The 26,290-nt window shown below is 44.1% G+C and overlaps 1 protein-coding gene across 1 annotated transcript; it reads left to right on the forward strand.

Moving 5' to 3' along the window:
• The first annotated feature begins 3,367 nt into the window (after positions 1-3,367).
• Positions 3,368-25,190, forward strand: DLST (dihydrolipoamide S-succinyltransferase). Its single transcript, XM_004371045.2, has 15 exons — positions 3,368-3,462; positions 4,421-4,454; positions 7,480-7,528; positions 10,303-10,358; positions 10,488-10,562; positions 10,784-10,839; positions 11,356-11,467; positions 12,947-13,102; positions 13,461-13,537; positions 15,032-15,129; positions 19,235-19,365; positions 20,802-20,875; positions 21,183-21,266; positions 21,473-21,640; positions 22,732-25,190. Exons 1-15 carry the CDS (start codon positions 3,400-3,402, stop codon positions 22,864-22,866), a joined length of 1,368 nt encoding a protein of 455 aa, XP_004371102.1. The 5' UTR covers positions 3,368-3,399; the 3' UTR covers positions 22,867-25,190.
• Positions 25,191-26,290: the final 1,100 nt, after the last annotated feature.

Consider the following 26,290-nt stretch of genomic DNA (forward strand, 5'->3'; position numbering starts at 1 on the left):
ACTCCTTAGAAACCCTATGGGGCAGTTCTACTCTGTCCTATAATCACTATGAGTCGGAATCAACTTGATGGCAATGGGCTGGAGTTCCTATTTTAAGGAGCCCAGAGATAGTAAAGAAGTCCAATCCACCATTTGGTCAATAATACTCACAAATGTATAAGCAAGGATGTGAGTGCATAGTTCAGACAACATATACAAATGTTGGGGGATTTGAGGTAAGGCAAGAGAATGCTTATATATTATTGAGGGTGAGCTGCCCACTCTGGTGTTTTGTTTTGTTTTAAGGAACTGAGACACTTTTTCTTTCTAAAAACAGAAAATTTTTTCTTATATAACTTGAAAGTAAATACATCTTTTTCTCAATTTGAAAGGCAAAACTGTATAGTTTAGGACACAGATATTGAAGCTATAATGAGAGCAAGGAGGTGGTTAATATGTAGTTCAGGATTAAAAAAAAAAAAGTGGCTGTAGAGTTGATTTCAACTCATGGTGATCCCATGTGTGTTAGAGTAGAATTGTGCTCCACAGGGTTTTCAATGGCTGATTTTTTGGAATTAGATCTCCAGGCATTTCTTCTGAGGTGCCTATGGGTGGACTTGAACCACCAACCTTTAGGATAGCAGCAGAACTTGCATTAATCATTTGCACCACCCAGGGACTCCATAATTGAGGGTAAAAAAACAAAAGCAAAAAACCCACTGCCGTCTAATCAATTGCAACTCATAGTGGCCCTGTAGAACAGAGTAGAACTGTCCTGTAGGGTTTCCAAGGCTGTAAATCTTTACGAAAGCAAACTGCCACATCTTTCTCCCGCAAAGAGGCTGGTGGGTTCAAACCGCTGACCTTTCAGTTAGCAGCCAAACGCTTAACCACTACGCCACCATGGTGCCTATAATTCAGGATAGTAGTGGTTAACTCTGGAAAGATGACCAAGGAGGGCCACAGTGGGCTTTTCTGTTTCGTCAACTGGACGGAGAGTATGGTTATTTCTTTTATTATTCTTTTAAAAAACATACACATGTAAGTATACACCCTTTTGAATGTATATTTCACAACAAAACTGTTTTTAATTCTCTTTGGAACCCTGTGACAACTTGTATTCATAAACACCCGTCCCAAAAGACCATGTTGCTGTATCCTGTGGGACTCTAAATGCAGAAGATGGTGAGAGCTTACTAGGTTGCCCTTTGAACTCCACTGAGGCTCATATGTGAATCTCAAGGAAATCAATTTCAACCTTTATCCTCTGAGAGAGACGTTGCATGCTACCATGCGGTTGTGTGTGAGTGTGTGTGTGTGTGGTGTCTAAGACTGTAAAATCTAAGATTCACTTGGGTGATCACCGAAACTCCAGGAGATGTGCTTTGCCACATTATCCAGGCTTGAGCTTCTAAATCCTAGATAAGAATCTAAAAAATCAATTATTAAAAACTGTGAGAGAATTAAATAGCTATCTAAGAAATATTAACAGCAACCCTGGCAAGAGGTTGTCATAGCTCCTGATTACTGTTCTTGAACTCTTCAGCAGCATCCAGAAGTGCTGAGGCAGGGAAATATTTAGTCATTTCCCAAATGTTTACTGAGTACACACAAGGTACCAGGCACTGTGTTCTGTGTTGGGGATTCAGGAAAATAGAATCATCCCTTTCCTTCTGCAGCTTGGCCCAGTGGAGAAGAAAGATAGGTAAACAGGACATTACCACACAATGCAGAGATACAGACACAACGCCTTGGAAGCACTGTAAAAGTTAACTCGGTTAACTCTGTCAAAGGGGATTAGGGAGAGATTCAGAAAGATACTTAAAGGATAATTATTAGTACCTAGGCAAATAGGAAGGTGGAACAGCCCACACAAAGATGTGAAGGAGTGAAATAGCACATTGCGGGGATGGCTAGTAGTGCTGTATGACTAAAGCTCTGGACCTGTGAGAAGTTAGTGGCAGAGAATCAAAACATAGCCAGAGGCTAGATTATCAGGTACCTTGTCAAACTGAGAAGTTTGGACTTAATCCTATGGCAGGGAGACGCTATTGAAAGACTTTAAGCAGGGGAGTGACAGGATTAGATTTGCAGTTCAGAAGGAACTTTGACACTGGTGTGGAGTATAGGCTGCAGAAAGTGAGAGACGAGGCCCAGAACCATTTAGGAAGCTTTTTAAATAATCCAGGTGAAGATTGCTCAGGACTTGACTGAGGGAAGCACAGGGCAAAGATGCTTTCTCTATTTCTAGTTAGAGCTTCTGCCCACCTCTAGAATTCCAGTGGCTGTGCTTTCAGGGTTTGGGTGAGTGAAGGCACGGAAAGGTCCTGAGGACTAGGTAAAGTGATTCAGCCAAAGAAACCAGCATGATTAGGCACTGGGTCATTCATTCATTCATTCATACATACATTCTTTCATTATTAATTCAGCCAGAACCTTATAGAACACCTTTTTTATTAGGAAAGTGAGCTATAAAGGTGAAGACTCAGGGGCCTGACGACTTAAGGAGGGGGGAAGTTAAGGAGGGAAGGCAGGGCAGAATGGTATGCCTAAAGCTGGGAGGCCCAAATTCATCCCACAAGTATTTATTGTGCACTTAACCTATGCCAGTCTCTGTTCTAGGTGCTGGGGAGACAGCAGTGAACGAGATAAGATTAATGGAGTTTATATTCTAGGGGTGGGGTGACAAATGACCCACCAAAATGCACAATATGTGTGGGGAACAATTAGTTTGGCTGGAGAGAGTTTCGATAGGGATTGGGGAAGATTGGGAGATTTCATTGCAGAGGTAAGGCTAGTTGGTGAAGGTCTTTGGCTTGGTAAAAGGCAATAGGAGCCTTTTAAAGGTTCTTTGGGGTCCTGGTTGTATCTTTGTTTCTGGGTTAAGGTGGAAGGGATGTGACAAATGGTCTTCTTACCACTGAGGAACGAGACTCAGGAAGGCTGTGTCACCTGCTCGAGCCCACACAAATGTTAAGACCAGAAAGGCGTATCTGCCAAGTGTCGAGTTCAAAGCCCGTGTCCGCCTTTCGCCTTTTTCCCGTGGAGCAGAGGCGGAATGGCGCCACGCCCGGGGGGTCCCAGGCAAGGAGGGCGCCGCGCTCAGCGTCCAGCTCTGTGGAAATGTCAGGGAGGGCTTGACCCGGGGGCGATCCGGCACCGGGCAGTCGTGGGCAGCTTCGGAGGACCGGCCCCGGCGGGCGGGCAGCGCAACAGGCTCGAACACTCCACGGCAACCTGCCGGTGAGCGCAGGCCGCGGGACTGAGGCAAGGATGCCCTGCGCCGCCCACTCGCCAGCCAATGGTTCGCTCCAAACACCCCTCCCCGCGAGGCAGGTGCCGCGGCCCGCCCCACTTCCGGTTGTTGCAGCGCGCAATATCCGGTGTCCGCCCGCCCTCGGCTCCGCCGCTGCGTCCGCGATGCTATCCCGGTCTCGCTGCGTGTCCCGGGCGTTCAGCCGTTCGCTCTCCGCCTTCCAGAAGGTACAGTCCGGCCGGGCCAGGGCCCCAGTGGGTGAGGAGCCGCCGGCGGGCGGACAGGCTGCCGGGGTTCAGGGGCGCGGCGCGCCGGCCAGGCCGGGCACCAAGGGCACCGGGACGCGGAGGCCGCGGGCTGAGCTGCTCGGGGCCGCTGTCGACCTCAGGACCTCGTTTGGATGACTGCGAAGCTCGGCGACCTCTCGCCTTCCCAAGGCAGCCCGCGCCGATTTTCCCCTGGTGCACCCCACCCTTCGCGCCGGGCTCGGGAGCCACGCGAGCCGCGCCCGCCCGGACACGAGACTGAGAGTTCGGGTGGAGGCGCCGCGGAGTCCCTCAGCGGGATGCAGGGACCCGTCTCCTCTTGTCTGTTAAAGACAAGGGATGTCAGCGCCGTTGGGAAGTTGAGATAGTTTGACAGACCCAGTGTGCTATCTAGGACCACGAGCCCTGGGTGTTGCATTTATCTTTTGGAGTCACGAGATACACCTGTCACCAGCACTGGGGCAGGTTTTGAGTCTGTTCTTAAGAGAAAATCGTCACTACTATGAGTTTGAATGGACTCGACGACAGTGGGTTTGGTTTTGATTTTTTAAGAGAAAAGTCTGGAGCCCTGGTGGCGCAGTGGTTAAGCGCTCAGCTGCTAACTGAAAGGTTGTTGGTTCAACCCAACAGCAGCTCTGCGGGAGAAAGATGTGGCAGCCTGCTTCTGTAAAGATTACAGCCTATGGGACAGTTCTGCTGTCCTATCGGGCCCTGGTGTTGCAGTGGTTAAGCATTTGGCTGCTGACCAAAAGGTTGGCAGTTTGAATTCATCAGCTGCTCCTTGGAAACCCTATGGGCAGTTTTACTCTGCCCTATAGGGTCGCTATGAGTCAGAATCAACTGGATGGCAATGGGTTTTTTTTTTTTTTTTTCCTCCTTGCATGTTGGGTGACTTCGATAATGTCCTCTTTCTCAACAGGGGAACTGCCCTCTAGGGAGACGTTCCCTGCCTGGTAAGTTCTGCCCTTGCCCTGGCCATCACCTAAAATGCTCTCCTCCTGGCACATCAGTATGCGAGGAAAATCAGGGTGGCTGTGTTTCTCCTTGTAATGTTCAGAGACAGTTCAGTGCAGATAGGTGTGAAACACAATCTGAGTTAATAAAGTCGTTTAACCCTCTTACATGCTGTTTAATAATAACAGCTATTACTTATTCAGTCAGTGCATAGTTACTGAGTGTGTGTCAGGCACTGTGCTAGGCACTAACTAGGGGTAGAGCCGTGAACAGTTCTTATCTTCATGGAGGTTACATTCTAGTGAGAAAGACAAAGTGTAAAGTGCTAAGCATAGGAACAGTTACAAACTTCAGTAAGTGCTGAGAAGGAAACAAATGAGGGTGGATAGAGAAGTCCTCACTGAGTAGGTGACATTAAAGCTATGACCTGGAGAATGTGACAGAGCCAGCAGGAAAAAGAAAGGGAACAGAATGTGTAGAATAAAATCTCTGGGGAAGGAAAGAGCTTGGCAGTGTTTAGGAACTGGAAAAAAGGTGGTTTGGCTGGAGCATTTTGGTTAAGGGGGAGAGCGACATGAGATAGAGGATGGTATCCAGACTTTTGGAAGGAGTTTATAGAGTTTATCCCAGTAATTTTTTTGGGAATCATTAATAATGTATTTTATGTGGTTTATTTTATATTACATGCTTGGCATAAATACTTGTTCAATGAGTGAATCTTAACTATGTTGCTATGGGCTTTCTGTGTGCCAAGCATTGTTCTGAGTGTTTTTTCTGTATTTTCAGTTAATCATCACAGAACAGTAAGAGAGATTATCTCTGTTTTACAAATTCATAACTGAAGGCTCAGAGAGGTAGCCTACTTTGTCCAGGGTCAGTCAGCCAACTATAGTCAAACCAGGTCTGCCTGACTCCAGAGCCTGAACTCTTAACCACCATGTTATCATTTACTCATGTAGTCAACAGGTAATTTATTGAGTACTTACTAGATGGCAAGCACTGTGCCAAGTGACAGGGATATCGATGGCCTCTGCCCACATGGATCTTACTGGCTAGCTGGAAAGACAGAGTGTAATTTGCATTTATGCCCACATAAAGACATAATTACACTGTGATAACTACAACAGAAGAGAGGTAGAGGTGAGAGGGTGGATGATGTAACGGAGCTTGGGAGGGTGGGAGTGTGATGGAAATGTCGGTAAAGCCTCCCCTGAAAAAGTAACATTTAAGCTGAGACTCAGAATAAATAGAAGTTAGCCAAAAGAGCAACATTCCAGGCAAAGGAAATTGCTTGTGCAAAGGTTTTCAGGCAGGAACGAGCTTGATCGGTCATAGAAATAGAAAAGAAGCCTGTCTGGTTGGAAAAATAGGCAGAGTTGGACGGGACAGGGCCATGTAAAGATTTTGGACTTTATTCTAAGAGTTATGAGAATATAAGGTGCCTAGCAGAGTGGCAGCTTATAGTGGACTCTAAATAATAAACGTTCTTTTCAACTGGGAATCCCAAAAAGAGCCAGGAAACATTTTCTCCATTTTATAGACTAGAGGACAATGGAAAGAGCCTTGTAGATGGGGTTTGCGTCCTGGCTCAAGGTTTCACTTTGGGCTAGTCACTTAACCTCTGGATGCCCTATTTATATACGAAATGGGAATAATGGCATATGGTCGTTCCACTTCAGAGAGATGTCAGACTCGAAAGTCAAAATGAGGTCATCAATGTGAAAGCTTTTTATAAACCTTAAAGCACTATACAGATGAAACTTGTTGCAGGATGAACTCTGTATTTGACTCAGGATTCCAAAAATCAGTGTGGGCTGCTGGCTGTTATAGTTCAAAAGACATGCTATGCTGAGATTTACACTGCAGAATACTGGCTGCTAGACATAGGTGGTTTATCCAACAGGCAAAGTAAGCATGGTGCTTACCAGATCATCTGTAGTCAGCAATTTCACATTTTTTCATCACATCAAAGATTCCGCTTCTAGATACGGCTGGCACCTGTCTCTTTCCCAACCCCACAGCACCTTCCTGCAGAATCAAAGACTCCTAAAATTTACAGTCCCTGACAGGGATGGATGACCCATCCTTGTCAGGGATTGTAAGCAAGGTAAGTATGGGCTTACTTGTGCTAACTCACTAATCTCTAGTGAACAGTTTCACTAAAGATGGTCTGGTAAACAGGGTAAGCACTGTGCATACCTTGCCTATTGGATAATTTGCCCCTGCATAGGTGGCAGACTTGACTCTGAAATCCTAGGGGTGTTTGTTAGGAGGTGGACACAAGAGAGCTATGTCTCCTGTTTGGTGCCTCCTGAGCGTATAGTTCAGAAAGAGCTGTTAAGGTCTGAAAAACAAAACAAAACAAAAGACATGAAAGAATATACGGAACAGCAGCTGTAGCAATTAGTCATTAGTTGGAGAAAAATAGTTAACCTGTGATAAAGACAGTTGGTGGGACAGAAAGGTGGGAAGGCAATAAAATGATTTGATTAGTCCTAGGACAAGTTGGAGACCCTGGCCCTAAAGTATCTCAGCCTTTGCTACTAGGGTTCAGACAATAAGACTTCCAGCTCAGTCCATTCAGTAACTGGGAAAACAGAAACCCTGACCAAACATCCCCCTGCTTCTCAAATTAGGTTATGTGTAGTCTCAGGATAAACCATCACATGTCTTTTTTAAGCTTTAATTGTATTTAAAGACTTGGAGAATGGAGACATTTTATTATGAAAGTATATAGGGATAAAGCAAAGGTTGTGAATTTTTATGCTAAACAGGATTATAAAACTGCTTTGGGCTGTGCTCCCATATTTCTCCCCAAACACATACTCACGCTCAACCCCACATTAGTATTGCCTTCTGCTGTTAAGTCTACTTTAGTGGAAAAGTTTGAGAAGCAGAGCTCTGTGTGATCAAGATTATATCATTGTCTGCTATTGATCCTGTGCTCTCAGATCTTTTCCATTCCCAGCAGGTACCTTTTATAAGATGAGGGTTGCTGGTTAAGAGTTGTTTTGTTTCTTGCAGGGGTCTCGTTATGTCAGGGACCAGGTTACCCTGACAGCAGGAAGACTGTGTAAGTATCACTGGGGAGCACAGATACATGACTGTGGGGTGTTTACAAAGATACCAAATTTGACCATCTGATTTCTTCCCTGGCCTCTTGGCCTAGAAATCAAGGTAGTTAGTGGACAGACCTAACCTTGATGTTCCTTTTTTATGTGTAATGTACCTTGAACATCAGTCCCATGTCAGGTGTTGAACCAGGAGGATGCCTGTCTTTGTCAGGTGTTTATAATGAATGTTAAATTGGGACCCTCTTTTATGGGAATAGATAATAAAAGGGTGCTGCTAAATATTCTAGCTGCATACAAGTGCACCTGAAGTACTGAAGGTTACATTTATTGTAGAAATTGAGAGCATCCTCTTAGTAGCATAGTTATTCGTTTTAGAAGCAGTAAAAGCGGAAGACCAGTTGGTTGAGCCTGAGACTGACTAGTTTGGAGAGAATATTATTATTTTGTAATGCACAGTCTGGAGAAAGGCCACCCATGTGAGTTTCAGATTAACTTCTGCTTATGAATGTTGCTTAATGCTACTTTGCATTCCAAGTATTTTCAGGATGGTAGTAAGAGGATGCTCTTTAGTAACCTGTTTGAAAAACAGCTGCCAAGCTACTTTCTCTACACAACAGTCTTCAAAGTGAAGAGTCAGCAGAGTAGCTCCTTCCTCACTGTGCATCACAATGGGATTTTTTTTTTTTCTTGAGAAAATTATGCACTCAGTACTAGAAGTATGATCTGCAGTGTTATTTTTGGAGGGCAGTTTGACAATCAGACATCTTTGAGCTATGTATACCTTTTGATCTAGCAATTCCATTTCTAGGAATCTATACTGAAGAACTGATAATACACAAATTTTGCTAAAAATGGCCAAACTACAGGGTATTGGTTTAGCTATGCTATGTTAACATGTTCACACTATGATAAGTGGAAAAAGGCAGGTTACAAAATGATTCCATTTCATACTGTATAATCAATCATAAATGTACTTTTTGCTATTGCTAAATATTCTACAGTAAACATCTAATACGTTTATCATTTAAAAAAATATTTAGAAATTAAATGTAGTACTCCTCTGCAGTTAAAATGAAAATTGGAAAAACCACAAATCTTTGTGCAATAAATACTAAAAAATAACTGTTTGAAAGTAAATTATTAAGATAATTAAATTTCATTTTAGCTCCACTAGGGCTCCTAACTAAACTTTAGGGGAGGGAAAATCACTGCTAATTTTATCACCCTAATCTAATATCTGGAGCCCTGGTGGTGCAGTGGTTAAGAGCTACGACTGTTAACCGAAAGTTCGGCGTTTCAGACCACCAGCCACTCCTTGGAAACCCTCTGGGGCAGTTTTAGAACTGTCCTGTAGGGTCAGTATGAGTCGGAATCAACTCGACAGCAGTGATTTTTTTTAAATATCTGGTTTTTTTTTGTGTATTGCCTTTTTTTTCCCTGAATAAGATACCCATTTTATTTTAAAAATCTTTTATTGTAGGTTCGGGGTTTTTTTTTGTTTTTTTTTTTTAATTTCATGTTTTTATCTGATAGGTGATACGTTTACGTGCTTCAAAAGGAAAAAGTATCCATGTTTTTAAATCCTTTTCCTCTAGCTCTACCGAATTCCTCTTCCCAGAGGCAGCCAGTGGCCTTAGTTCTTGGGTATCGTTGCGGAGAGGTCTGCATTTGTACCTTACCCATTAGTTCTTGCCACGAGCATATACTTTTACGTGGTTACAGACATTGTGCAGAACATTCTGTCTTCCGTATTTATTTCCCCATAACATACATTTTTTTTCTTTGATTCTACATAGACCTTACAGTTATTTTGACTTAAAAGTAAAACTAGCAAAAGGCAACTTAAATTTGTTTAGCTTTTCTATTATGAAGGTAATGAATGCTTGTTGTAGAATATTCAAACAATCCTGAAGTGTAGAAGGTGAAAGTACCCATCAGTCCAAATCATCCCTCATAAAAAATGTGTCTATATGTGTATGTATGTACAGGTGCCCGTAGATACCTGTATATATCTACATCTCCTGCTCCCCAGAGGTAACCACTGTTAATGGTTTTGTGCATAAAAGGTGATACTGTGCTCCCATTTACGTTATTTAAAGTAAGTGCCATATCAGAAAATGCCTTGGCCTTTTGAGGTTCCTCTTGAATGAGTCCAGAATGGACTGATGTGCTGCCTCTTAGCAAGAGAACAGAATAGGAGATACTGTGTGTTTTTTTTTTCCATGTAACACCTTGTTTTACTTTATTTCCACGTTAACTGTCTCACCTTGCTGCTTTATCTGATCTAATATGTAATCCTGAGGATGGAAATTCCATTGTACTCGGCACAACGCATGTACCCCGAGGGCACGCAATATATCTTACTTGGAATATAGTTAATTAAGAAAGAAACCTGGTTGGGAAGCTAAGTCCTTTTGGTGGGTCTGCAAAGGACCAGGTTGCTTACATTTTTCTTCAAAGAACTAAATGTAGGTCTCTGTGTTTTGTGAGAGCTGACATTTCAGTGCAGCACTTTGTCCTGGACTCACAGGAGGAGTTCACTGTTTAAGGCACCCAAGTCACCCAGGCTCCACTCTAGACCTGCTGAGTCAGAACTCTGGGGGTGGGGCCTGGGTATGTGTGCTTTAAAAAGATGCCCCCAGGTGACACTAGTGGGCACCCCTAATGATGAATCCCTGATTTAAAGAGACAGCAACCCATGGTACCTGAACTAGAATAAAATATGAGTGGTTCACATGCTAATGGGGTTAACCTCTCTGTTTTGTTTTTGTAGCGTTAACAGCAGCAGTGTCCTCAGTGTTCGCTTCTTCAGAACTACGGCCGCATGCAGTGAGTATCTGCCTCCAGCTCCCTGCCTTCTTGGGAATGGAGTTTTAATGAGAAGAGCAACACTTGACTGAGTTTGATTAAAGAAAAAAAAAGGGAATACTTGTGATTTTCTTTTTTGCTCTTTTCTAGAGGATGATGTGATTACAGTCAAAACCCCGGCGTTTGCAGAGTCTGTCACAGAGGGAGACGTCAGGTGGGAGAAAGGTAAGATTTCGTGCCCTCTCACTTCTTAAGTTTAAATATTTTCTAAAAGTCCTCCCTCCCCCAAGATAATCAGTGGACCTTATGACTCCACCCTATTTCCTACATACAGTGTACTTTCTCTCGGCCCTGTAGGAAAAGCATTTTGTAACATACCTGCCAAAAGGGGTTTATTGGCTACTATAGGCTCCCTCCTAATAGGTAGCCTTTGACTGTCTTTTCAGCTGTTGGAGACTCAGTTGCAGAAGATGAAGTGGTTTGTGAGATTGAAACTGACAAGGTAGGCTTGTCCTATCGTAGTGGCTGTTCTTCATGCGCTCCCTTTGGCTTCTTCCCCTGATGAAAGAAACAGGAACTGTTGTTTAAAGATAATTTTTAACTGGCTCTAACCTCAGCCTGCACTGAGGTGGGAATAGCTCGTTAAAAAGGAAAAAAAAAAAAACACTTACTTTTGGATTATTTTCGTGGATGTACTTCTGTAGTTTTAGTTTTATAGCTTTTTAACTTGTAAAGCAACTTATTTTGCATGAGCTGTTTCCAGTTATTTTTCATGTATCACGTGACAGTACATTAAGTGAGTATTGCTTTAATTTTTCAGAAGGAACAGAAAGGGTGACTCTTCACAATAGTGTTGACTTGCTGTCACTCTGAGAGTATAGGCTTAAGTTTCTTTGTGCAGGGTCTTACAATCTATTTTGCAACTCTTGTGACTCATACTTGAGATTCTATACATTTAATTTTCTAATGCTGACTAAAAGTTTGAACTCTTTCTCATAAATCTGTCTTCCTTTTACAGACATCTGTGCAGGTTCCATCACCAGCAAATGGCGTGATTGAAGCTCTTTTGGTACCTGATGGGGGAAAAGTGGAAGGAGGCACTCCTCTTTTCACACTCAGGAAAACTGATGGTAAAGAAGTTCTCCTGGTTGTCAAGGTCTCCAGTGTTCCCCCTTGGAATTGGGGCTGAGCATAATGTATTGATTCCCTAATACCTCAAAAACCCTTTGGCATTCCAGCTGCCCTTAGTTTAGGAAATGAGAGAGGCAGTGTTTATATAGTGTGAACTTTAAATGTCAAGTTCTAGAAGAAGAGGATATTGAAAAAATAATAAACCCCATAATACTCTTTTCTTTCCATGCATGTTTCTTATGCCGGACCTTTTCTTAAAGATGTACAAGAAATGACAAAGATTCTGAAGACAGTGTTTTTTCCCCCAACCTTTGTATCATGTGGGAGCTTTTCAAATAATACAGGTGCCAAGGCCCCATGTCCCAGAGATTTGATATATTAAGTCTGGAATTGTTAGATCCGGATAATAGTATTTTTGTTTGTTTGTTTTTAAATATTCCCCCAAGTGATTCTGATGCACGGCCAGAGTTGAGAGCCACTGTTCTAAAGTGAGAAGAAACAATATTGCATACTGTCTGTTATGGAGAATTCAACATAGTTTCTTTACAAATCTATTGGTATTTCTGTAGGAAAGAAAATGAGAAATAAAGGCAAGAATTTGTGTTGGACCTTACAAAGAAAATAACTTTTTCTGGTTTTCAGTTAAATGCTGTTAACTGCTAAGGTCTATTTTGTTATTATGGTTAAAATAGTCAAGCAGAGAGATGCATCGTTGAGGTTGAGCAGGGCAAGACCAGAAGCCCAGATGGAAAGAATATATAGAAGACTAGGAAATAAAAGTAATTCTTCCACCTGAAGAATTCTGTCTTCTGATCTTTCATTCCTTACTGTTAAAGCAAAAGAAAGTTCTTCTGATTTAAGTATAAAACTGAATTTAATGTCCAGATGGGTAAGAATCTAAATCTAAATAAACATGTAATTTAAAGTTGTGAGTATATTATTGACCACCTCAATTATGAGAGTCATCCTAGATGAAATGCTTGGAACTCTAAAGCTTAAATGAACCCTTAATTATTTTAATTTTTATTTTTTAATAGTTAAGAGTAGTCTTCCCTATGTGATATTAAAATAGAAGATGAAACTCAGTATTACCATAATTAGAAATATATTGCTTTTGTGTATGTGGTTCAACATTTTCAATTTCCTGTTTCTTAACTTAGAAGTTTACATTTCCTTGTGCTTATTAGGTGCTTTGAAAGTACTTACTGAATTTAATGATCAGTAGGTATTTGTGAAATCAAGAGGGCAACTGAATTGAGCCAGTTATCTGATACAGGACATGTAGGAGCCCTGGAGAATAGAAATACAATGCCTTATATCATTGTGTGTATCTCTTAGTGTCTTGCATATAGTAGATACCTTGTAGATACTTGTTATTGAAGATAGAGCTTTTGCTGCTAAATTTTGCTTAACATCTGCGATCAAGTTGCTTTCCATTCCAGATGGTACGAGTGGCATCTATTTTTCCTGTTTTCCAGCTGCTCCTGCTAAGGCTAAGCCAGCTGAAGCTCCTGCTGCTGCAGCCCCCAAAGCAGAGCCTATGGCAGCAGCAGTTCCTCCTCCCTCTGCAGCAGCCATACCCACTCAGATGCCACCAGTGCCCTCGCCTGCACAACCTCCTGCTAGCAAACCGGGTAAGCCTCTAACTCCCACACGTCTTTATGTGGAAGAAGAACATCTCATCTAGTGTCACGTTCCCTTACGTCTGAGACTAATCATGGCTCTGAACAGGCCCAATTGGCTGCTTTGTAGAGAGAACACTAGACTTTGTATCTGATACCTGGGTTTACATCCTGACTTTCTGTTTACTACCTATGGGACTTTAGGCTAGTTAACCTCTCTCAGCAGATCGTTCATCTGTGAAGTGGGAATATACCACACAACTCAGAGTATCTTGAGGATGAAGTGACAGTACAGTATGAAAGCACTGGCAGATACTCAGTAATATTTTTTTCCTTCTCATGCAGCCGTACCCTGTCTCTTCTTTTTCAGTATCTGCAATAAAACCTACTGCTGCTCCCCCAGTAGCTGACCTAGGAGCTGGCAAAGGTCTCCGTTCAGAACACCGGGTAAGCTTCTGAGGACCACTGTGAGGAGAGAGACGGGGGGCATTGTTGAGATTAGTGGACTGTGTGGTGGTGCCTACCTTTGAATGGCCAGACTCCCTGCAGCTTATTCCCTTGGCCTTAACAGCTTTAATGGCCTCTGGGGGATGTAGGTTGGATTTAATATTCCCAGAATTTAAAAGTTACTTCATGGTGTCAGGATTATCTTCGGACTTGGCAGAATTCTTAAATTCATAGGGTTTTAGAAATTAGGGATTACTCTCTAAATGAGAAACTTTGGGTCAGATCCCGTGTTTGGAGGAAGAAATGATGCACATAATTGAATTCATTGTAGTCATTGAATTCATTCTGTTAATTGATTTCTATCTGTCCGAATAAATAAGAATGTATTTTCCTTCCAGAGATCTCAACTTCAAGAGGTACAAAAGCTTTGACTCTAGGATTATATAGAAAGATGTGGAGACAAGTTAGCTAATCTACAAATAAGATCTTTTCAGCCCCATTTAGGGAGCATCTCTTACGCCAGCCTGTACTAAGTGTTGACTTTTAGGGTTAGTTTTGTTTGACTGCGTACCTCCTGAAATTACTGCTCAAATTATCATCACTGGAATGGTGATTCTTTCTGTTTGTATAGTGACCCCAAAGTAAAGTGCCTTCGTGTTAGATCATTTTGTTTGAAGCACACAGCAAGTATTTCCTGTCTGGAAAACGAGGAAACTGAATTTCAGGAAGTGACTTGTTTGTAGTCACATAACCACTAAATGGTAGTCAGGACTAGAAGCTGAGGTTTTCTGAACCCTGGTCCAGTGGTTTTTCCACTGTATATGCCTTGAGCGAGTGAAATATTTGCAGGAGATGGTAGCTTAGTAGCCTTCCCCATTTCCAAGAGGTGGTTTAGTGAGCTCTATCCTATACTTCCAAGATACTTAGCTGAGGGCTGCACAATAGCAGTAGCTGTCAGGGGCAGACATAAAACCTCAAGGAAGCATGGTCAAGAGTGTGGGTTCCCCTGCCTGATAATATCTCCTAAAAATACAGTAGCCTCCAAACTTCGTTGTTGCCTGTGAGTTTCCTTTGCATGTTTCTCTCCACAAGTAGCTATTTTCATGTAAGTCTTTTTCTATCCCCAGAAATTGCCCTTTCTGCAAGGATTCTTGGGCTGGCTAGACCTAAGCCACACTCTTTCTTTTCATAAATTGGGTTGGGTTGGGTTGGGTTGGGTTTTTGAATCAAACCATTTCCTGGGCCTCCATTCTTGGTCAGACTTCAGGCGCATCTGAGTGAGTGGTTTTTGCCCACGGTTTCTCTTCCTTGCTCAGAGAAGCAAGGCCACCCACCACAGGACAGGAAGCCGTAGCTTTCATTGTATTCATATACTGTGTTCCTGTAGTCCTTGACTGTCCACTCCTGGCAAACTGAATGCTTCCTCTGACTAGATCGGGAATGCTTGATCTGAAGAGACCAGGTTGTCGATACTTGTCCCACTTTCACTTTCAGGAGAAAATGAACAGGATGCGGCAGCGCATTGCTCAGCGTCTGAAAGAGGCCCAGAATACATGTGCAATGCTGACTACTTTCAATGAGGTTGACATGAGGTGAGATCTTTAGTTCCTCCATATTTCCCATGCCCTTTTCCCTTGAAGAACGCTTGAACTTGCCCCGGTTTCTACCTAGTGCTGATTCCAAAACTGACTTGACAGGGAAGAGGTGATTCTTCACGTTGCCTTTTGTTGACTGACACAGAGTGACCCATTGGTTTCGTCCTCTAATTGACTTTTCGAATGCCATGCTTGCCTCCTCTTGACTTAAAAAACTTACTAGCCTTTTAGATTTTTATACGTTGAATCTTTGATAAAATGAGGCTGTTAATAGTTATAAAGTCTGATGAGTAGTGTTAGGGAGTGCCAAGCAGAGAGGGGCAACCAAGCCAACAAGGCTTATCCCCAGGCCTCCGCTTGGGATGGAGTACCACTTGATAGCATGGCCGGAACCAGGGCACTGCTTTCTATTCCTTTCTCAAGGTGACTGCTCGTTATGCTTGTTGGGCAACTCAGAATTGGGTAGGGGAAAGCTGTAGGCTTGTCATAGCTTTCACCTTTCCCAGCTTTGATAATGAAATGAAAACAGGTTGTATTTTTAAATAAGAACCTCAGAATATAAACCAAAGGAACCAATTCAGTATACCCATTTTTGTAGTGAGGTTATTATTGACCCACCTGTTTTCTCCTTTAAGATTTTGATGTGTACAAATATCAGCGCTGCAGGGAAGAGAATGTAGTTAAACTTAACAGACTTTTTTGAGTGCTTTTCGTATTCAAGATACTATAATAGTGAATTCAAGATGAATACAAAGATGAGTGGAAAAGAGCCCTTACTCTCTCAGAGCTTACTGTCTGGTTTGGACAAATACAAAGTAAAATCTAGAAAAGTAAGTATCAGAAGGATAGAACTGAGTATGCAGTGGGGAAGAGAGTGAGATCATTTGTTTTGGGGTGGGGGCAGAGGTGGAGTGGGTAGAATTAGGAAAGACTTGGAGGGGTGAGATTTTAAATAGACCTTAAAGAATGACTAGCATTTTGACAGGTACAGTTGTGGAAAAAGGTCATTCTAGATGATATTAACAGTTTGGACCGTGACATCAGGGCAGGAAAGTACAAGACACATTTGAGAATAGTAAAAGGTCATTCTACTTCAAGGAGTATGTATAGGAAAGAATGGTAAAGAAGGCTGGATCCATATTTCAGGGTGTTTTGAATTCCAGAGTAAGAAGTTTTAAATTTAATTTAGGAGGTAATACATCAAGTGTTCTGGTCATCCTTTGCTTCTTTTTGTCCCGAGTGTTTAGTGTGCTAATCTACTTTTCCCTAGGGAAATTTGTTTTCTTTTGGATGGGGACCTGAAAAGTAGTGAGAATGGAGTGGTTTATTAACCATGTACTGTGGTGTTTTTCACAGAGTAGAGCTCTGTGGCCTATTTCATTAGATTTGGCCCATCCTATTGTGAAGCTTACTAAAGAGACTGGGTGTCATTCAAACCAAAGATTTCTGTCCTGTCCATAGGATGTAGGGAAGGACCTTGCCTAATGGATCAGAAAGGCTGCAGCTTGTGTTTCCATGCATTAGGGCCAAATTGTACACAAATTGAATTAGACTTTGAAATTCTACCCAATTCCTTAATAAGACAAAACATGTAAATATTTGTGGCCTTCAAAGATGCAGTTGGCCCAACAGCGTTGATTGGAAGTTAAGTGCAGTAGCTGGATCTCGTTTCAGTTGCTAATCGAGGTATCACTTAACAGTGGGCTGGGGTCTCAGTGCAGCCCTCACTGCAGATCTAATCTCATTTCGATCGAGTGCCCCTTGGGTCTTGTGCTGATCAGCTAACCCATAAGGGGCCCTTCTGAGACCTCCTCCTCTCCCTCATTGTCCCAGCCCCTGCCTCCAAGGCCAAAGCTCTGAAATAGAAACGACTTAATGACCAGACAATAGCATTTGGGCAGGTTTGAGAGCAGAGATGTTTATCACTTCTCCTTCCCTCTTCTGCAGCTCTTGTGTCTTGGGAACCAGTAATGTCTTTAGGGTGGTAATCCTAGCACTAAATAAGGTTAGACTCAGGAAAACAAACATTTTAAACCCAATCAGTCCCCCCTAGGAAAACTTCCTTTTTCAAAAACAAAAGGTCTGAAGGGGAGAGTTAAAGTTGTACCATCTTATGTTTCGTGCTAATGTCAGGTTAGGCCAATATAGGAAGAAAGGCAGAAGTGAGCGTTTGGGCCTGAGATATGAAGTGAAATTCAATTTCCATCACAGAACTCTATTCCGATAAATACTGAAGTTTCTGTGCAAAATGATGGGAAAGCCATTTCCCCAGACTCTGCAGTGTGTACGTGGAAAAACCAGTTCTGAGACACAAAAGCTCTTCGTGTTCCAAAGGTGTCTCAGCAGACCCTACTGCTTGAACCTTTAAAAGTTTCATCTGAAGGGAGCAGGCCTAGGTCTACACATGGCCACTTTTCTAAATACCCAGGAGATCACATCCACTATACTAATCTTAAGGGCAAGAACTGTGTCTTAATCATCTTTGCGTCTTGGTGTCCAGCATTGACCCTCACTTGTGGTGAGTGTTTGGAACCTGTTTGATGCATAAGCGGATGGAACTGCTAATTCTGGTGAGATGAATGAATTTGCTGACTTTCACATGAGCCTAAAAGGGCATTGGGCCATAACCTTCCACGTACAAGTAGTCCCTGACTTACGACATACTCGAGTTGCAACGAACTGCACTTACAACCGTCCGGGGTTTTTTTTTTGGTACATCTTATTGTTAGTAATATGTACTACATACAGTGTTACAGTGTAATTTGCTGTTGCCATCATATCTGTATGTTTATGTGTAATGTTTCCAACCTCCAAAGACAAATAAAGATTAAATTTACAAAGATACTTAATAATAAAATAGAATAATAATGAAAACTAAAAAAAAAAAATGAGGCACTGACTTACGATGGGGTTGTCGAAACAGAGCCCCATCATAAGTCGAGGACTACCTATAGAGTCATGACTGCTTTTGCTCATGTGGGGCCAGTACACCCATGGCTTTTTGTCTCCGCTAATCAAGAGAAATTCAGTATTGAATATACTATGGACTGCCAAAATATTGAACAAACCTGTCTTGGAAGAAATACAGCCAAAATGCTCCTTAGAAGCGAGGATGATGAGACTGTGTCTCACATACTTTGGATATGTTGTTAGGAGGAATCAGTTCCTAGAGAAGGACATCATACTTGGTAAAGTAGAGGGTGAGCGAAAAAGAGGAAGACCTCAACAAGATGGATTGACACAGTGGCTGCAACATTGGGCTCAAGCGTAACAGCGATTGTGAGGATGGCGCAGGACCAGGCAGTGTTTCGTTCTGTTGTACGTAGGGTTGCTTTGAGTCGGAACCGACTCAACAGCACCTGACAACAACAACAAATCAAGAGATAGCAGGTATGTCATAAGTCATAATCAGGTTTGGTGGTGTTTTGAAAATAATTCTAAAAAGAAATAAGAATATTGCTTATTTTGTGGACTTTGTGCTTCAAAAAACTTTTTTTCAGGGTAAATAGCTCATGATTTTGAAGTCCCTGGATGGCACAAATGGGTAAGCGCTTGACTACTGACTGAAAGGTTGGTAGTTAGAACCCCCCCAAAGGGGCCTCAGAAGACAGGCCTGGCAGCCTGCTTCCAAAAGGTCACAGCCTTGAAGACCCTATGGAGCAGTTCTGTCCTGCACACATGGGCTGGCCATGAGTCGGAATCAACTTGACGACAGCTAACAACAACAACAATAGCTGGTGATTTTAGTGTAGCTAAAAATCACTTTCTGGTCTAGGGCAAAAATGTTGGTGCGCTGTGTGATCTTTTGTTATCTGCCACTGAAATCTGTGATTCTGGAACATGAAGGAGCCCCGTAAGGGCCCAGCTCAGCATAAAGACAGATTGGAACTAATTCCTTTATATCCATTTTTTGTAAAACAAACAAAAAGAACAAGGTTATTGTGTTGACTTGTGGTGATCTGTTTCAAAACTCGAACTTGGGTAGATGGCCCTGAGTAAGGGAAAAGCTTGCCCAGTTGTGTACAGGGAGTTAAAAACTGGTTTGAAAGTCAAAATCACAGCTTCATTTGTAGTCAGTTGGTTTTGTAATGTGTCTTTGCAGTAACATCCAGGAGATGAGGGCTCGGCACAGAGATGCTTTTCTGAAGAAACATAACCTCAAACTAGGTTTCATGTCAGCATTTGTGAAGGCCTCGGCCTATGCCTTGCAGGAACAGCCTGTTGTAAATGCAGGTGAGTTGGCTGTGGCCAGAATCACAGAGGTCCTGGGAGGTACGTGTATGAACACAGACTTGTCTCCAACACACAGACATCAAGATATGGGGGTCAGCGGGCTGAGGCTTTTTATTTCATTCCTCTGAAGCCATGAGTGTCTTTTCTAGCGATCTCTTGATTCGCCTTCATTTTTGGTTTCCCGGAATAGCATCATGATTACTTTCTCCCCACTAGCAAGAGAGAACAGTTCCTCTCCCAGTGTATAGCTCGGCAGCTGCTCTGGCAGCAGGCAGTGCTGGGGCAGCCTAGCTCTCCAGGCTGTCTCATGTCAGGGTGGAAGCTCCCATCCCAGCTGGCACGCCACTCCCATAGGCCGTGTTATCTTGGGGCCCGACTTCCACACTTGGCACAGACTCCAGGGTGACCTTTGATCTCTGGTCGATAGGCCTCATCAGGAGGCCTTGGGCTTGGCCCCTCTTTCATGGATTTGATGCTTGCTTTCGTTCCTTTTTTTTCATCTACATCATAGAAGTGTTGACTTAACAAGCTGTTCTCTTTTTCCTAATGAAACACTTCTTTGTTCCCTCGAAGATTAGAGCAGGACAATGACAGTTTGCAACCCCCAGCAGTGCCAGGGTTCTTAAAGATCTAGAAATAGAAACCCTAGTCCCTTCCATTGAGTAGTGCGCTCTAGGTAGGTAGAAGGGCTGTCTTTGTTTTGCTCAAATGTGTACCTCTTTCTGATTCTTCCTTCTTCTCATGGCTTCCTAATTGGCACTCTCTCTGTCTCTATTGGCTCCCTTTTTCTGCCTGTCCATGCATGTAGGCATTTCCTAAAGTTCTCTTGGTCTCTTTCTCAACGTCACATGCTTTTCTTTGGTGTTTTATCTAATAGAGCTTAGACTTTCTTTGTGTATAAAGATTCCCAGTTTATTAGCCTTTACATTTTTAGCTGCTGGTTTGTTACCTAAAGCTGGCCTATCTATAAAGCCAGCCCACCCTGCTTCCTCCTGAATCTCCTGGAAAGAGACTGTCCTTCCCCTGGTTCAGAGTGGGAAGCAGAATGGGCAGCATCTTCCTCCCCGCCCCCTTTCCTTTGCTCATTTGCCTTTTCTGGAGCACCTCTGAAACCTAGCCCTTCTCTGCTAAGGGAGAGTTTGAGCAGAGCTAGTTAATAAGAACTTAGTGTGTCCCTATCCTGTGTAAGCCAGTGTACTGAGTTTTTCTGATTCTTCTGAGGTCAGAAGCCAGGGGTCTTGGGAGATCTTCTGATTGGTTATATGGGTGTAAGAGGAGTGCAAACTACCATTTACAGTGCCCTGGTTTTCACATTGGTTGGCCAGCCCACACCGTAGTAAGCACTGCAGATTGTCTTTTTACTCTTTTAATGCAGATATTACTTCATTAGCCAGCCCTGGGGGGGTTGTAAGTAACATGTGTTTTCTTTCTCATAGTGATTGACGATACGGCCAAAGAGGTGGTGTATAGGGATTATATTGACATCAGTGTTGCAGTGGCCACCCCACGGGTATGTTGGAGCAGGAGTGGGGAGCTCTGGGCTTGAACCCTCACCTTATCTGGGTGAGGAAACAGACCCCTAGGAGAGATCACTTCTGTAACTGTCTTTTTAGAAGGGAGCTCATAAAAGAGTAACCTGTTTTTGACCTTACCACATTCTTTGATGTTAGCCTCAGACCTAAATATTTTAGACTTTCTATTTAATCACATTGAGTAATTGAGGTATTTGGGGAGGGGAGAGCATTGGCTTAGATCAAGGAAATTGTATCTATGGAAGGTACTGTTTACAACTGAGACCAGCTTTTCACTCCCTTCAGGGTCTGGTGGTTCCTGTCATCAGGAATGTGGAAGCTATGAATTTTGCAGATATTGAGCGAACCATCAGTGAACTGGGAGAGAAGGTAAAGTATAAAGACACACACGTATGAGCTGCTGGGCAGGTCAGGGAAGAGAGCAGGGGGAGGCTGGGCTCACTAGTAAGCAGTGCCCAGGAAGCTGGAGTTTGACTTTGCTTCATCAGAAGTACATAGCGCCTGAGAAAGGTGAAGTAAAGATACCTGGTGGCCCAGTTGGCTTAATATGTCACTTATGAAATCTCTGTTTTTAGGCCCGAAAGAATGAACTTGCCATTGAAGATATGGATGGCGGCACTTTCACCATTAGCAATGGAGGCGTTTTTGGCTCGCTCTTTGGAACACCCATTATCAACCCCCCTCAGTCTGCCATCCTGGGCATGCATGGCATCTTTGATAGGCCAGTGGCCGTAGGAGGCAAGGTAGGAACTCTTAATCTCTGAGGTTCTAGCTGCTGGGTGATGATGAGACGGGGATGTAATCTAAATGGTAATTACAAAGGATTCACTATAATTTCAGTTCCATTTCTTGGTTTCTTATTAATAGCTAAGACATGGGCTCTCAAAATGTGGTCTGTGCATCAGCATCATCAGCATTACCTGGGTACTTATTAGAAACACAGATTCTTGGACCCCACCCCAGATCTACTGAATCAGAAACTGTAGGTGATTCTGCTGCATGTGGGAGTATGAGAACCATTGAGCTCAGAAGGCTCGTTCCCTCATCTGGAATCAGTCAGCGACTATCCATTGAAGGCAGTTGGTTAACTCTAGGTGCCGTAGGGGGTGAGGGCACAGTTGGAGACATGATTCTTGTCCCTGGGAAGCAGAGGACCACAATGCAGAGCAGTAGATGAGCTGCCTCATTGTAGGATAAGACAGAAGTTCTCCAGGAGATCAGAGACTCAGATCTGAGGGGCCTGAGCTGCCCTTGGAAGTCGGTAAGGAAAAGCTTTCTGGGACTCCTGTGTTAAGACCTTTTCTGGGCTCTCATGGGGCAGTTCTACTCTGTCCTGTAGGGTCACTATGAGTTGGAATCGACTTGATGGCAACAGGTTGGGTTTTGGGTTTTTGTACCTCCCCTGTGAATCTGAAAACTATGGCTCTTCTCTCCTGAAAATGCCCACATACCCAACTTTGCATACAATTTCAGAGGATTTGTGGACCCCAGGTTAAAAGCAAACAATGTAAATTATAAACTCAAAGATGTAGCTCCAAGCGGCCAGAACTGAAGGGAAGACCGTCCCTGTAGACCACATGAGAAAGAGGACAGAGTATGTAAGAAGTCAGTAGTGAGGGGCTCCTGTTTTCTTGGTTAAGCTTTATTTCTGAGTTGAGGAGCTTTGCATTAAGGGTAAGGCTTGGTGTTTGAAAATATTGTAATTATTCAGAAGTGACTTCAATAGCAAAGACTCTGGAACTGGGAACTTACCTATGGGTTATGCTCTCATCTTCCTCCATCAGCAAGGCTTTCTCTGACTTGTAGATAAGCTATTGACCTCTCCTTTCTGCAGTTGGAGGTGCGGCCCATGATGTATGTGGCACTGACCTACGACCACCGGCTGATCGATGGCAGAGAGGCAGTGACTTTCCTCCGCAAAATCAAGGCAGCGGTAGAGGATCCCAGAGTCCTCCTACTGGATCTTTAGGAAGAAGCCACACGCCCTCCAAATTGACCATGCAGGAACTGAAAACCAGTCTTCTCCCTGTCCCCTCACGGGCCCTGGGTTAGCCTGGTGGCAGGCAGGCACATGCTGTTGGCCTCAAGCAAGGAAGCCAGGGCACTATGTAACCAGCAGTCGCAGGTCTTTTCTTGGTGTTCCTGCCAGGCTCTCTCCCTCTCTGCACTCTTCTCTTATGCTCGAATACCTTATTTCCTTAGGCTTGAGAGAGAGAGAGAGTCTTAAAGGACTTTCATTAATATTCCTGCCTCTCTTCCATCAGCTCTCCACAGAGATGATTTTGCTTCTCCCCGGTGCCATTATGTAATAGGGAAATCACTGGGACGATGTGATTCTTCAGTTTCTATCTTGTGAAAGTCCACTCTCCAGAGACATGCCTAGGGCGCTGCCCAGTCTCCCAAGCTCAGAGCAGCCTCTGTCCCGGCTGTGCGCATCCTCACTAGATTCCACCTGTGTGAGGCATTGAACACGGGGAGAGATGCTGCTTTGCTTCTTAAATGGCACCTTCATTCTCAGCTTTCATTGACTTCAAGATACCTCTTCTACCTCTTCCAGGAAGCACAGGCCAGGGGATCTAGGTTGGAGAGGGAGGACGAGAGGGCATATTCCTCCTGAGGTTGTGTGTTGTAAACATAGACGGTAGAGGAACCCGGACCTGCCCTCATACTCGTCATAGCCTTGCACCAGGAAGACACATTTTGGCACAACTACACACAGCTGTGTTAGTGCCGGCCCTTTCCAGACCCTTTCTATGCTGCTGGAAACCATTCTAGCACATTGTCCTCATGTAGAGCAGATTCCAGCACATCATGGCAGTGAGACAGAGCATGGTCACAACCAAGGGCTGAAGCCTGGTAGAGATTGGCATGGAGGTGGGGGGTTCTGTGGACTGGCTCAGATTGATTTGAGCTTTTAAATTCAAGCTGGTACAGGCACGTGGGTTTCAGGCAGTTCTGTTCCTTCCTGCACTGGGGCCTTTAGGGAGCACGGCGTTAGCAGCTCTTCCTCTGCAGGACACATCTGGGGAGAGGATGGACTGTGATGGAAACCAGCCCCAAGATGTGGTGAAATGGCTGATGTCTTCTCTGAGGGTACTGCCCACTGGGTCTGGGCATAGTCATCGGAATTCCTCGGAGTACGGTTAAATGTATCTTGTGAAAGCTACTGGGTTTCATTGCTTTGTATCCAACCGCATCCAGGTCTGAGGCTGCTGACACTTGACACCTGGGGGCCGTTTATTTAGTGCAGAGTGCCCACTTGTATCTTGAGTGAAGAAGCAGGGCCTGGGGGAGGGGGGAAGGGGCAGGAGCAATACTGAGTGCCTGCAGCATCTACTATGTCTTCACTATTCAGAACTTGTAACTAAAATATTTAAAGAAACCAGTTTTAAATGGAAATTAAAGGGCAGATGTTCTCAAACGGGGTTCCTGTTTCTGGGCTCCTCTTGGTTACTACAGTTGTACAGGTCTCCAGCACTGTTACATGGATAGCTGTCATTAGCATTGAAAGCCACTTAATGTCCCATTGATGATCCTGTGATATCGTGTACTTTTGAAGTGTTAACACCGTACCAATCTGACAGAAGGTGGAACCCCAACTGTGTCTTCCTAGCCAGGAAAGCACAAGAGTCTTTGAGTACCTCAGCTTCCTGCTCGTTGGCTCCTCAAACTTGTCAAGCCCCATCCTTGAGAAATTGGGGTTCCACCTTTGTGAAGCCTCTTCAAAACACCACTTTTGTGGGAGCTTGCATTATTTCAGGGAGGGATTGGGGAGAGGAGAGGGCACCTCGTATAGTATCTTGGATTTGACTGCCACATGTGCACCAAGATGCTCAAGGTCAGTAAGGACAAACGAAGGTGGATCACCTAGGAGCAGTGGTCTGTGCAGGTGAGTGGTCAGGGCTGATAGCCAACCCAGACTGACTGCAAATGACGGGTGAGATGGTGCCCTGGCTTAAACACAGCTTTTTCTCCTTCCCACATTTACGGTTTGCCGATCTTGCCTGCAGTGAGGCCATTCCTATACAAAGGTCTATCACAGGAAGAAAGTGAGTCCCCTAGAGTAGAACTAGAGCTGGCAGGTAGGAAAAAAAAAGGGATTCAGTGAAAGGATTTCTTCAGTTAACCTACAAAGTAGGTATTTTATCGAAAGTAAGTCAACTGTAAGCCCCATAAGATTAAGCCCAGGGCTTAGCAGAGTGCCAGATGTGCAGTGTTTGTTGGATGAATAGATGATTGAGGCTCAGGTTCATGACCCAAACCACTTCGTGAGGTGGTTGAAGACATCGGACAGTAGCAAGAGGCATACAGACTTGTGAACCAGCTCCACTAGGCTGTCAACAGTCCTATCATTTCACTTCTTTGAGCTTCAGTTTTCTCAGATCTGTCTCAGTGAGTCACTGTGGGGGTTAAACTAGTTTTTCACCCCACCCCCACCCCGCACCTTGACCGTCCTCCAAGACTTCCTTCTTCTTTATTTCCCATTGCACCTTACAGGCCGCCACTTCCCTTCAGGCCAGAGGCTGCTCTGCTGGGGGTGCAGGCTGACATGCCCTTTACCCAGCACTGCTTCATACTTCCTAGTAGGCCCCAAGCTCCCGTATGCCTATAACAAGATTCTCTGGGGGACCCTTCCAACCGCCCCCCTTCCTGCAGAGCCGCTGTCTGGTCACGTTAATGAGTCAAGGACACCACAGACAATGGAAGGTTTTATTTTGGGGGGGAGGATGGGGGCAGGCAAGCCAGGACCAAGGAGCACAGAGAATCATACACAGATGCACTCTCCTGTGTCCTCTGCCCCTGAGGAATGCAGTGGCCTCCCCACAAGTCTCTCCTGAGTATAGTTGGGCCTTCAAAGCCAGACTAGAGAACAGTGTTAGGTGCCACCTAGTGGTGCCCTGGCACTGAAGGGAAGGAGCTGGGCTTTTTGTCTTAGGTGCCATGCTACTAGTGATGGGGAGTCACTGGGAGAGGAGGTGAGCTGAATAAAAGCCCCCAAACCTGGGGGATTGTCTTTGGGTAACTAACTCCCAGCTCTTCAGAGACTGGAACCATCTTGCTTCTGGCTAAAAGCTTGGGCAGTCCTGCCTTGCCTTTTGTGGTTTCTCATTTCAAAGGGGGATAAAGTAAGAGTGGGCAGTGAAGTGAGTGGAACCTCAAAACCAAAACGCAAAGAGTAAACAGAAGGAATGCCCCAGAGGGGAATCATTACGGGCACAGCTGGTCTTAGCTGCCTTAACTGGAGGCTGAGGTGCAGTCTCCTCTTGGACCCATGGGGCAGGCCCCTCTTTGTCCTTATAGCGTGGGCCAGCTGGGAGAGGGAGCTCTTTATGCTGTTTCGTGTTTGCTCTAAGTAGCAGAGCTGTGCACTCCTCCCTCCCATTCCTCATCCT

This window comes from Trichechus manatus, unplaced genomic scaffold (genome assembly GCF_000243295.1).
Source record: "Trichechus manatus latirostris isolate Lorelei unplaced genomic scaffold, TriManLat1.0 scaffold00010, whole genome shotgun sequence".
Classification (NCBI taxonomy): Eukaryota; Metazoa; Chordata; class Mammalia; order Sirenia; family Trichechidae; genus Trichechus; species Trichechus manatus.

What these genes read in the sequence shown, in the direction of transcription:
- DLST (XM_004371045.2), top strand. Translation starts at nt 3,400, where the DNA reads ATGCTATCCCGGTCTCGCTGCGTGTCCCGGGCGTTCAGCCGTTCGCTC. An exon ending in AGGGAGACGTTCCCTGCCTG is followed by an intron (nt 4,455 to 7,479) that starts GTAAGTTCTGCC and finishes TGTTTCTTGCAG; the next exon opens with GGGTCTCGTTATGTCAGGGA. An exon ending in CCTGACAGCAGGAAGACTGT is followed by an intron (nt 7,529 to 10,302) that starts GTAAGTATCACT and finishes TTGTTTTTGTAG; the next exon opens with CGTTAACAGCAGCAGTGTCC.